This window comes from Chinchilla lanigera, unplaced genomic scaffold, assembly GCF_000276665.1.
Source record: "Chinchilla lanigera isolate Chin_1 unplaced genomic scaffold, ChiLan1.0 scaffold00030, whole genome shotgun sequence".
Lineage (NCBI taxonomy): Eukaryota > Metazoa > Chordata > Mammalia > Rodentia > Chinchillidae > Chinchilla > Chinchilla lanigera.
Window position 1 is genome coordinate 4,971,437 of NW_004955431.1, and position 13,059 is coordinate 4,984,495.

General features: G+C 39.6%; 1 protein-coding gene across 7 annotated transcripts in view; it reads left to right on the forward strand.

Moving 5' to 3' along the window:
* Wdfy2 (WD repeat and FYVE domain containing 2) overlaps positions 1-13,059 on the forward strand; it is a 277,243-nt gene that overhangs the window by 162,032 nt on the left and 102,152 nt on the right. For 5 of the 7 annotated variants that reach the window (XR_261449.2, XM_013515761.1, XM_005387605.2 and 2 more), the window contains exon 3: positions 8,481-8,554. The exons of the other annotated variants lie outside the window; for them this stretch is intronic. Coding sequence is in view for 4 of the 5 variants with exons in the window: in XM_013515761.1 (XP_013371215.1) it covers positions 8,481-8,554 (74 nt within the window). In the remaining variant the exon portion in view is untranslated. The remainder of the gene's footprint in view (positions 1-8,480; positions 8,555-13,059) is intronic. 7 annotated transcript variants of the gene reach the window in all.

A 13,059-nucleotide genomic window follows, 5' to 3' on the forward strand; every position in this document is an offset into this window, starting at 1 on the left:
AACGCTAGCCCTTGAGAAAGCCTTACCCCTTGTCTTTTCTGAGCAACTCCTCCTCCCCTGGAGCAAGGAAGCCAGGAAAAGCTAGGTTTGCCTGCTTAAGGCCGTTTGCCATTGGGCCAATATGATTTTCACAGGAATTTCGTATTTGGACCGCAAGATGCTCTTTTCAGCCGAGGCTATTACCCTTGAACCAGTAATATATAAACCCCAGTCGTGAGGCTCCAGCTGTGTGAGTGGACAAACAGTGAAAGCTGATTTGCCAGAAAGGAGGGATGAATCAAGGGTGGCACATACCCGCTTCCCCAGGAGGAGAGTGCCTGAGCAGTGGTCCTGAGTGTTTTCCTCCGCCTGCTAATCTCCATACTCCCAGCCCAAGCCTAGCTGGGCTTCTGCCTTTGAGTTTGAGAGAGACACCCCTCTCCTCTGGATAGACCGGGTGTGCCACAAATGGCTTTCCCTTAGTTGTAGCCGCAAAGGTCTGTCTAAGCCTAGCCTTGACTGTGTACCTCCTCGTTCCCATCTGCTAATTTCTTTTGGTTCTCTGCGATTTTAACAGAGAAAGGACTGAGCCTTTGCCCTATGGGTGCCACCATGGTGTGGAGCTGAACGTAGTCTGGGAAAAGTGACAGCATATAAAGAAGGGAAGTGGAGCGTAATACTTGAACCTCTGTTTTTCTGTACAGTTTGTCTGACACATGTTGAGTGTTTCTTCCATAACCACACTTCACAGTGGACTAACAGTGGAGTGGTGAGATATGGCGGTCAGCCCCATCTTCATGTTGTGCAGTCTGGTGCGGAGGGCGGAGTCGTGATGGGAGAGAAGCAGGATGGGGACGTGGTCACCCAGGCTTCCACAGAAAGTCCCATTTTGAACCCTCTTCTCTAAAGTTTTTGTTTTGAGTTTGTTTTAGTGCTAGGAATTGAACCCGAAGTCTTGCTGAGCATGTGTTCTACCACAGAGCTATACTCTCAGCCCCATAGAGTGAATTTGGGGTGACTGCCGACTTGTTTCGTAGTTCTTATAAGCCGACTTGCTTCCTAGTTCTTACAAGCTGAGTTTATGGACAAGTGAGAAATCAGAGCATCACCTTATCAAATACCCTTTCAAGACCAAATAGTCTCTTGGTGTATCCCAAGTAGTTGCTGCTACGTAACTGCCGATGAGAGTATCAGTTTACAGTCTGCCCACCTGGGCCCCCGCTTACTTTGAAAACTGGAGAGAGCCCTTCCTCAAGGTACTGAGTTGAGATCTTAGTTGCAACAATAATTGTGATTATTTGTTCCAGGCGTCTCGTAGATAGTATTTCAACCACATTTGTATCACACTACAGAGAAAAAGCATGTGAAGAGCACAGGCATTCCTATTTTCATGGTTGAAGTACTTCAGATTTACCAACCAGGTTTGCCACTCCGGGGGTCAAACAAAAGAGGCGGGGAGGAATCTGAGTGTAAAGCAGGCTGGCAGGCGGTGGAGATTATTCTTACTCTATGTGAACGTTGGGTATCGCGGCTGAGCTTTTATTGCCAACTTCTCCCCTGGGTATGGAGAACAGGTGACTCACTGGCTGCCAAAGATGACTAGGAGGCTGGCGGAAGTGAAAGCGTCAGGCTGGGGCATGTTAGAGAACTGGAAAACCACTGTGGGCTCTGTTGTTGTTGGACTAGGTGGGTGACATTTACTTTGGCTCCTGAGTGTTTGCAAGTTTGCTCCCAAAGCAAAACAGAAGGCACTTTTTCCAAGGTAGTTACAAATGAATAGCCATTCCGAACATAGTGATAAAACGACTGTTCTGTTACCTCTGCAGCTGTCTGCCTCGGTCTGATGGGATGCCAATTCCAGTCTGAAGTTACGGCCAGGCCTCCTTACTGTTTGCTTAGCTCATGTGTAGGGTACAGAAATCTGAGTCTTCACTGACACACCTAAGTTTGAACCTCCTGCTTCCCAGTTTTTATCAAAAGCTTGGTTGGGAGAAAGAGTATTTGTGGTGGATAGTATGAATATCCGTCTGAATTCCGAGTTTTTTCCACCTTTTGTTCATGTTCTGCAGTAATACTGCCTTCACTGTGCCCTCAGTTTATACTGACGTGTAACCAGTATTAAACGCCGTGTGACTGTTTTCCCGTGTCCGCCGTAATACGCTGCACCCCTTTATCTGAAGAAGCACTGAGGGAGCACATTTTCCAGATATGAGGTCCAGCAACCTTATGCTTTCTTCAAGGCAGAACTGCCTGACTTGTGTGCCACTGTGCACTGGTGTGGTCCCAATTAATTAGAGGTCTCCTGAGCACTTGATCCTCTTATTAGGGTGGGGGTGGTGTGGAAAGCAGAATGAAGAGGCGGGGGTTAGGCTGTTCCATTTACTCAGGGGACTGTGTAAATACAATTTCCTGCATGTGTTATGGGGCAAAAACGTTGGACGTTGGGAGCAGTAGCTCTGAGGACCTAGTACTTGGTCCTTATGGATAATGTGAAAGGTGGAACTTGGACAGTTCCTAACAAATCTTTAATTTTTTTTTTCTGTTCTTCTGTATATTTTCCATAATCATGACTCTTTTTGCTTATTTCTTTTGTTTCATTTTATTATATCTGCACTTTTAGGCCATTTTAAAGACTATGAAATGAGGTGGGGAATACATTCAATGAATCCTGTTGGTTACGATAGAGAGAGGAAGTTTGAACATGCTGAATCTGCTGTTTACATTAAGTTCATCTCCTTCCCCCATGTGTTGCTTTTGATGGGAGCATTTGAAATCACTTGTAAGTTAGAACCTATGTCTAGGTTCTAGGGAAACTGGAATTTTATTTTCATTTTTGCTGTTAATTTGTCAAGTCACTTTGGACAAGTCTGCCTACAAGTGCTCTGCTTTGAATCCTGAAGATAAACTGTCCATTTTCTTTATCATCAGATTTGCACAATACTTTGGTTATTAGATATATCCAGTAATTATTTGTGCCATTCTTTTATGGTCTTTGTGTTTAACAATATATGCAGTCATTCTCGATGTGATCCCAGAGTGAGTTGTGCTAATTTGTGAGGTTATGGCCAGGTTGGTGTTCTTTTCTTATTTGTTGGGGCCAATCTAAAGGCAATAGGTAACATGAAATTGAAGATTTGGAATAGCAAGTTGATTAACATGTCCATATACTTTATATCTGGAAGAGAAATGAGTTATTTGGTATATAAGTTGTAAATGTAAATTTTTCCATTGGTGAGGACAGCGTTTGATAATTCGGTGCAATGGAGGTGGTTCCTGCGCTTCCCCAGCCTCTGCTGCTGAGTTCAGTGGAGTTCGGGGGAAAGTTTCTGTGCTAGAAAGATATTTAAAATAATGACCTTGGCAGTTCAGTTTATATCAGGTAGTGATTGTTTTGGTGACTTACAGATATCTTTAACTTGGAATGTTTCCTGACAGACTGGGGGATGGATGATGTGTATTACGGAGAAATGCTCATCGTATTGAGTTCATACTTATTTCAGGTAACGCCTCGGTTCCTGGTTAGGAAGTTTATCGTTCCATTTCTGATTTCTTTTTTACAGATTGTATTATGGAACCATGTGTAAAAATAATTTGTATGTGTAAAAACAAATTACTATTTTTACTATTTGTGTTTTTAAGAACAGTGATTTAATATGGTTGACTCTGTATTTACTAAGAAAAGATACCCAGGAAACTTTTGATTTTTAATGGACATGAAGTAAAATACAGATATCCACACTAAAGATAACAGATATTAACTAATGTGAGTACAGCATGTATTTAGCATACTCTTACTTGATTTTCATCTGACAGCATTTTAAAATTTGCTGTAGCTGTATTGCTTTATTTTAATGTAAAACTTGCCTAAAAGAGTAAGTGACCATTTCTAATCATAATTAACTTTCCTGATGTTACTCAGACTAGACTAAATGAAAACAGAATGATAAATTGTAGTGGAACGCTTAAAATGTTTTATTTAACTAAAAATTTCTTAGTGCTAGGCACTAGAAGTCTTTAATTAAAGGTATGCCTAATAAAATAAAACATGGGTTCAGCATTGCAAATCTAAAAATATTATCCTAAGACAAATTAAGTATGAATGAAATAATGTGCATGAATCCAAGCTGGCTCCTTATCATGGGAGCCTGACATTTAACTTTACCATGATGCCTTCAACACCTGAAGTTTTATTCACAAATGTACTAGTTTATTTACTTTTTATCTTTGAACCAGAGAATCTTATGAGGAAGATTAGTATCTGCTGCCAGATTATGCCCTTAGCATTTGATAGCAGTCAGTGTGATTGAAATCCAGAGCTTTAATCTTCAGTGGAATTTGTGTTTATTGAAGCAAAGTTCAAACAGTCAGCAAAGGGCAGAAAATAAATTAGCCATAAATGAAAGAATTATAGGTGTAAATAATAGAAATTAGAAAATCTTCTCTCAAGTAGAACTCTTTTGAGAATGCTTCCTCTCAACCATCTTTTTTTTTTTTTATAAAAAGCAAAGGCCATGATCTTTTTAAAAAAATATCAATTGTAGTATAACCAAATTAGAAGTATAGAAAGCTACTTTTTGTGTAATCCATTTAGTTATTTTCTTGAGTTTGATATTACTGTTTTGAGTCTCCTTTGTCTGGGGGCTCAGATCTCTTCAGCTTTTTCTCCTTCAAATTATATGTTCAATGTAATCACCCCATACTGGGGCTTTTTGCTTTAGATTTCCCTGAACTTAAAGCTGGATATCTGCCGTAAATTATAAAGGCTTATTAATTTTTAAAAACACTCAAATGCTATGAAAATATTTAAAGGTAAGACTATGGTAGCCTATGAAAGTCAAAAGTCCTGGTACTAATGTTGGCGAACAAGAAGTTCTAGTCCCCACAGACCTGCAGACTCAGATACTTTTTATTTGTACTTTTCATTATCTTGCTTCCTACATTTTACCAGTGCCCTTCCTTTGACTGCCTTCCTACTGAGACAGAAAAGGTAGATGGCAAATTTAGAAACTATAGTCATCCCTCCAAAACATGAAAATAGTAGTAAGAAACTAGGATGCCACACCAGCAAGACCATTGGCAAGGCTGTGAATTTCAGTGATTTGGTTAGTAGAGGCCCGAGCAGAATCAGGCTGTCTGCATATGGCATGATGTGTACTTGGGAAGCTCGGCAGATGGGCTTACTTGTGTGACTATGTCTCACTGGGACACAGTTAAGGGTAGCGGTGGATGTGTTTATTTCATCTAGAGGTCAGGGTTGTAGTGTTGCCCCAGGAAGTCAGTGGAGGGACACTGTGTTGTAGTTGTATAGTTCTGGTCAGTCACTTCACTCACTCGTTGAAGAAAGAGGTATTAAGGTAGGGGGACAGAATAGCTACCCAGCCAGTTCACGTCTAACCTGCACGTTTAGCCATGGGAGAAACCAAGTATTTCTTTGTTGCCTTATGAATTAATAGTTTTGTAGCATTTAATAGAGTGTTGGGGGTGTTTTCTTTCTTTTTTTTTTTTATGGAACCCCATTTTTGTAACCTAGTAACAGTATTATGCCTAAATCATACTGTCCTGCCCCCGTCCCCAAAAGATTCCTTTTCTCATTCTCCAGTTATTATCTGGACCTCAGTCTCATTATAGTTCCCTAGACGGTTTCTTCCATATGGCTACCACAATGACCTAATGCCATTAACTTTCTTTTCTTTTTGGGAGGAGAAGGGTTATCAGGAATTGAACTCAGCACGTCATGCTTGCCAGGCAGGCGCTACACCACTGAGCTAAACCCCAGACCCCCCCAGATGGTTGCATTCCTTTGATATTGCTGCTACATGGCTAGGAGCCCGTTGTGTCTGGGCCACAGTGCTAGTCTTTTAGAGGTGCTTTTTCATTAAATTTTTTGGAAAGTAGAAGTTAGAAAGATCTTATGGTAATCCATCTGCCTCTAACCTCCAAAAAAAAGATTTATTATTTGGAATCTGCTTCATGTATTCTTGGCCCTTTCAGGGCCTATGGGTAATTAACCCAAGGCCTTTTCCTATGGGAATGTCACAGGTCGGCAGTGATTTGAGGGGCATCATAAGGTTTGCCTATCAAAACCAGAAGGGAGAGAGAGAGAGAGAATAGCTATACCTTTGGCAGCACCTGAGAGTTTATGCTGTCTAACTCTGGTACACCCCTGTGTCGGGTATCTTGGGTTCAGGAATATGAGTTACAGAACAGCACGAGTTTTGTTAAAATTTCTTTCAGGTTCCTTTATAAAGGAAAGGTTGTTTGGTTTTGAATTCTGGGACATTTTCTTAATATACATAAAGTGATTTGAACCAAAGAGATGAACTTGAGTTTCATAGTTCTTGTATATAGTGGATGTCACATCTATGAACTTGATGGCAGTAATAATACCTTGCATATATCATGTCACATGCCTGGAGCATAGTAAGCATCCTACATTTTTGTTCAGTAGTAAGACAGGAATAGAGAAGTAATGATATAGACTTAAGGGTAGCTTAGTCAGGGTTGTAAAAAAAAAGTCTTTTAAATCATGTTTTTCCAACTATGGCATAACTGCGTGGACTCAGCCGGGGATATAGCTCAGCGGCACGAGTGCCTGCCTAGCAAGCGCAAGGTCCTGAGTGTGATTCCTGGTACCAAAAAAAAAACGCACAAAAAAACGAAAAACAAACAAACAAAAAACCTACATGAACTCTAGATGAATTCACAGAGAAAATACTTTTAGACGGTGAGGTGGGCAGATGAATAGTGTTATTCTTGGTTGGCACATAGCTGCTTGAGCTGTAATTAACTTTTGCTTCTTATGCTCATGATTAAATCTTTTTTTTAATAAAGTTTGTTGAAAAGCACTGTATTTCCATTTTATGCTAAAATTTAAGGAATCATTAGATATTTAAAATTCATTTAACAGGAACAGCAAAATAGTATTTAAAACTTAAAAGAAATAATCTCTCAAACATGAGAACTGTGCTTAGTTTTTCCATTTATATTTTTATGGGTGAATATATTTTACATAGAGGTGTTCACAGTGTCCTCTTTCTGATGTTTTTCAGCTCACATGATAGTTTTCCATGTAATCATTAGGTTTTAATTCTGCACACATATGGGATTATGAAAGCTGGCATCTTAGAATTTATGGAAATATTGCCAAATAGTTTGTAAAGCTAAGGGAAAGTAAGTCTAAATTTCTTATGACAGTTTATTAAATGTTATTTGATTGATTTTTTTGTCAGTGGATTCTAAGAATCTAGTTTCATTTTCTGGCTAAACAGAAAAAGATATTGTGCTGTACTGTTGAAAGTTTAAGGGGGAGATACTTCTTTCTGTGTTTCTATTTTTAGAATCTGTCATGGAAATTAGAAGGAAACTATTCAGTTAGGAGACTTTTTGTTGTTGATTTGTTCAGGACCCTTTTATAGAGAACAAAAAAAACTATTCTAAGTGATATGATTATAAAGTGACTATACCAGTGTAACTTGGAGTTCTTTTATAAAGGTAATCAGAGTTGGGCTGTGAAAATGGGACCACATGTTTGAATTATGTCTTTGAACCTTCTCCAACTTTCTTTCCCCGGTGTGACCTTGAGTGAGACGTCTAACCTAAAAAGTAGAAATAACTGCTTTAATGCTGATTATGATTATCATGAGGAGTAAGGCTGTGATTTATAGGGCTCCTGGGAGTGTGGTGGAGAGACACTTATTTAAAGACTGTGTTGGGCTTTTTTAGAACAACTCTTCAGTGTGGACCCCCATTCTAAGGAGCAGCATAGGTAAAACAGGCATCTGGAAGCTGTTTTGTAAGTTGTTGAGCACAGGTACCTTCCTCGCGTAGGGCCTAACTCACATAGGCAGTCGGTCTTGTGGAACTGGGAGACCCAGCCCAGAACTAGCACACAGGCCGACTGACCTGGTCTCTTTGCTGCAGTGCCTCGCCCTAACTTGAGTTGAGTTTCAGCTTGAGACAAATTTGCAATCATTTTCAACCAGCAGCCTCAGGCACATCTTCTGAATGGAAGCTGTACAAGACTGCTGTTCACCTATCCCTTATGACTTCTGAGTCAAATACAGATTTTTTTCACCGCTACATGGATTTGTATGCATGCTGGCAGTGAGGGTGAAAGATCAGCCCTTTGCTTTTGTCAGGGTGGGGAGGTTATTTCCATTGAATGGGTTCTGAGCGGAAGAGAGAGTGTGGTGGCCAAAGGCTTACGCAGAACAACACATGGTTCATCTAGTTGAGCGATTTAGCACAAGCACACGTGAGACCAAGCCCCTGGAACCTGCTCACTTTGAGAATGTCTTATTTCTTGTATTTATTAAAAGGATAATTTTTAAAAATTAGACATTGGTCATAAAGTGACTTTTTATTTTTTGGTGAGTGGGAGTTAAATGAACTATTGTAGAAAATAATGGGAAAAAAGCCACACACCGTTAGCTAGTTAAGCACTCCTGAATTGATGAGAATTGTCATTTTGTTAATTTCATCAACATGTTCATTTCTTTCAGCTCCATGTTCATGCATGTCTTTTAACCCGGAAACAAGAAGACTGTCCATAGGTCTAGACAATGGTACAATCTCAGTAAGTACACATAAATAAGATTTCCAGTTGAAATACTTCTCTTCTGGAGTATGTATATGTATTGCAACAAGATTTACTTACTAGTGTTTTCAAATTAACAGAGTCACTTTCTTGTTAAGTACATTTGAAATGGCAGTGGAGCACACTGTGGTGAGGGAGGAGACCCTGTGTAGGGAGGGCTGTCGGCAGGCCGCTGACCTGCTGACGAGGCCCAGCGTGACCTCCCACGCACACAAGGGCCAGGCGAGGTGCACTCGGAGGCAGTGAGAGACCCGCATGAGTCTGCATTCGGGAGAGCCAGCTGAGATCCTGAACTTGCACTGCTGTGACACTGAACTTTGATCAGATGGTTAATGCTGCTGTAAGCTTCCCCACACAGGGGAGGAACACAAGGGAAATGCTCTCTCTTCCAGCTGCATGTCTGATCGTGCCTTTGATATTGTTTTCCTTCTGCTCCTTGTGGTCTTGTCAGCTTCCTCTAGCATGTGAATAGGATTCTGTAAATTTGCATGAACTTGTGAAGAAAACACAGAATCTAGGTTTTAGTCTATAGGATAGATCCAGATTAGTAGTAGACCCTTTGATTATAGACTTCGAGGGAACTGAAGTGATTAGAGACTGGAATTTCAAGTTTTATCTACCTTCTTCACCTTCTCACATACTGAGTTTCAACTGGTGTATTAACTATCAACATGTCTGCTTTGGTAAAGTCTTCATTTGGTGGATTAACCAGTGTTGTCTTTAGTCCTGGGCAAGAGCAGCTCAGCTTTGGGACTTGTGCCCTGGAAGGCCATGTTCTGAAATGCTTGGGTATGGTGGTACGTACTTGTGATCCCAGATTCTCAGGAGGCTGAGGCTGGAAGTTCGTGAGCTCTAGGCCAAGGTAACACAGTGAGACCCAGTCTGAAAAATTTAAAAATTGGAAAAATAAAATAAAAGAAAGCCATCCTCTAGCCAAACTTGCCCTTAGGATAAAGGGTCCTAAGCCCTCATTTCCCAGTTCTATCCTCTGCACTGAGAATGGAATTTTCTGCCCTCAACAGCTCAGAGCTTATTTCCAAGGTCTGCATGGCCTTTTGCCTGGGTTGGTCCTCAGGAGGGTAGAACCAGTGAATGTACCCCTAGCCTTGTGGAGTAACTAAAGGCAGGCAGTTGGAGCAGGTGGGACAGTGGTGGCGAACCTATGACAGGCATGCTGTTTCACTTTAAGACAAAAGACGTTAATGTATGAGTTGTATTTTCTAAACTAAAACCTCAGTATTCAGGTTTAATTGCACTATTGGCACTTAGCGCTAAATAAGTGGGTTTGGGATTGCAGTTTGGGCACTCACTTCTGAAAGGTTCGCCATCACTGAAGTGGGATATCCATAGACCTGCACAGGGCCCCTCAAGACACTGCAGGATTGGGTAGTGGGAAGAGAAGGACAAGGGTGGGCTGGCTTCCCTCTCACCACAATATGGTGTGGAACTGTAAGGAATCCAAGAACATGTTCTTCCAGATAATTGAAGGGGCACTTGTCAATATTAGACTGTAAGGTCATACTTTTTTTTAATACTTTAACTTGACTTATAACTTCTAACTACTTAGACATGAAAATATGGACACACATAACCCCATTTGTAGTTTTATTCCGGCCTCTACAAATGTTAGAGATGGGCCTGAAATTTTCTGATCTTTAGGGAAAACATTTGTGTTGTGGCCTTTGTTAAATATAAATCAGCCTATTGACAGATACTGTGTTCTGTAATGTCCAGTGTACTTGGTAGATCTATAAAGTGTTCCTTAAGAGGATAGAAGAGAAGTTTATGATTCTGATCTTTGTCTCTTTTAAAGAGCTGTTTTTAAAAAGAGGGACATATATAGGATAATTTATTTCTAAAAAATAAAGGGAAGCCGGGTGTTAAGGTTTATGTCTGCAATCTTTAAATTCTGGAAGGCTGAGGCAGGAAGATTGTGAGGTAGAGCCCCAGCTGGGAAATTTACCAATGTACTGACACTGTCTTAGAAAAGGGCTGAGGATGTAGCTCAGTGCATGGATCTTGGGTTCAAAGAAAAAGATCAGGGGCTGGGGATATAGCTCAATGGCATAAGCACCTGCCTAGCAAGCACAAGGTCCTGAGTTTGATTCCCAGTACCAAAAAAAAAAAAGACTGGAAAACAGTATTATTAAGATATTAGTTCTCCTCAAACTAATATGCAGATTCAATGCAATTAAAATTATGGGGCTGGGGATTTAGCTCAGCGCCACAGCACCTGCCTGACAAGCGCAATGTCATGAGTTAGATTCCCAGTACAGGAAAAAAATTTAAAAAAAAGAAAGAAAGAAAAAAAAGATCTTTATTTGTTGAATGAACAGAAGTGTTCATTACAAAGAAAATCTGGAAAAAAAAAAAAAAGAGCTGCCGTATTGGCCAGCAACTCATAGAATCATGCATGACATTCACTGTCCCTGAAAATACTTACGTGTATATTTCATGTGGTTGTTTGAGTTTTTGAAATCAGTACAAGTGGTTAATGGGTGCTGATATATGTAACTTTGAAGGCAAGAAAGGTAAATAAATAAGTTATGGGGAGTTCTAGCTGCTTATTGTATAGAGGAGGAAAACCCATTTTTCTTAGCCATTATTCCAACTAGCAAATGAAACTGCCAATAAATTGGAGCATCAGTCAGGTTTGAGGACCCTGGGTAATACTAATAATTTCCTTAAAAGGGCCTAATTTGTGTTGTTGAAAATAAATTGCACATTCTACCTGTGCTCATTTGAAGACTTATAAAGAGCTCTAAGTTAGGGGAAATACATTAAGAAAACATTAAAGATTCAGGGTTCTCATTAATCACTAAAATAAAAGGTCCTTGGCTAAAAGTACTTAGTTGCATAGTAGTTTACTTTCAGGACATGAGAAGTCCTACTTCAGAGACTATACATTCTGTTTCTTGAATATGGCAAGTGAACTTTAAGAAAAAATCCTGATTAAATATTTTTAAACAAAGATGAAATCATAAAGTAAACCCTTATTCCACTTTATTTTACTGAATAAAAACCACATTGTGAGGCACTTAAAAGAAAATTCATCATAGGGTACTGAGTAATGCGTTAGAGTAGCAGTAACAAATACAGACTACTTAAAAATTTTGGCCACGAAGGGAAGGAGAGAAGGGTTGAGCACTAGGGCAAGAGTGGATAAGCCAGAAGCAACAAGAGAGTACAAAACAATTTGTAGAATTTAGCTGTGGAAAGAACGGGGACACTGTTGGGGTAGGAGAGAAAGAAAGACCAAACGGCATTCACTTGTAGTAAGACGAAAGGAATCCCCTTGGTCATGAAGTCCCAGAGGAGGTCACTTTTTGAGAAAAGCTAAATGTGGTAATGGTTGAGGGTCTGGAGATACTGCTCAGCAGCAGCACATGTGTGAGGGCCTTGGTGCAATCTCCACTACTACAAAAAATAATAATATAAAAAGATGGAAAGGGATTACTGCACAATCGTACCTTTTGTTCTGTGTGATCATAGCCCAGAAACCCCTTCTGCCATCTTGGTGTAAAAGTCCCAATTGTCTTTCAAGAGACCTTGCTCAAATGTGGTCATTTTATTCTTGGCAGATGGTTCCTGAATGCTACCAACTGAAATTAATCATATACATTACCCAGCAGATTAGCAGTATTGTATTGCTTATTTAACTTTCGTTTTGTAAAATTTTGTAAAGTCTGTCTCTTCTGTTAAAGTATTGAGTACTGAGGACTTGGCTAGTCTTCTTATATCTTTTTCCCAACATATCTTAGTATGATTTCTTACACAAACTGGGGACTCATAATTTATTAAATAAGTTTTATTGGCTAAAGTACAAACACTTTGTTATAGTTAGTTGTAACAAGCACTTACTTAAATTTTTATATAGTTTATTATAATTCTATTACTATTGAGAATGCTTTGCAAAAGAACTACTATAGGGGAAAATGTTTTACCAATAGTTTAATATATCTTGAGTTTTCAGAAGTATCTGCTTCTGTTTTAATATTAAAAGAAGATTGTTGTTATTCATGTTCAGGTAGGACTTTAATAGTTTCTTTTTTTATTTTAAAGAGAATAGTAAAAAAAAGACCAATAGCAAAATACCATCATCACAGACAAAAACAAAACAAAGCACAAACATTAAAAATGATACAGGGTTTCAAAACAAAATGCTAGGAATTAACAGTGGTTGTTATATCACATATTGTTTCAGTTGTTATGCTTCATGTATTCTAGCCAACCAACAAATACCTAAGTAACTGTATGCAAAAGGTTATTGCCAGTCCTAGTACAGTGTGGCTTCAGAGTTCATAATACAGTGGAGGAGAGATTGAGGTATGAAATAAGAAACACAAAACGACTGTGAAGTAGCAACATACAGTAGTGAGCATGCCACTGGCAAAACGGTGAACTCAAAGAGGGGTCGGTAGTCTGGGACAGCTCTGTAGAGACTAGATGTGCGCTGGGTTTAGAAGACGGGCCAAGATTTGATA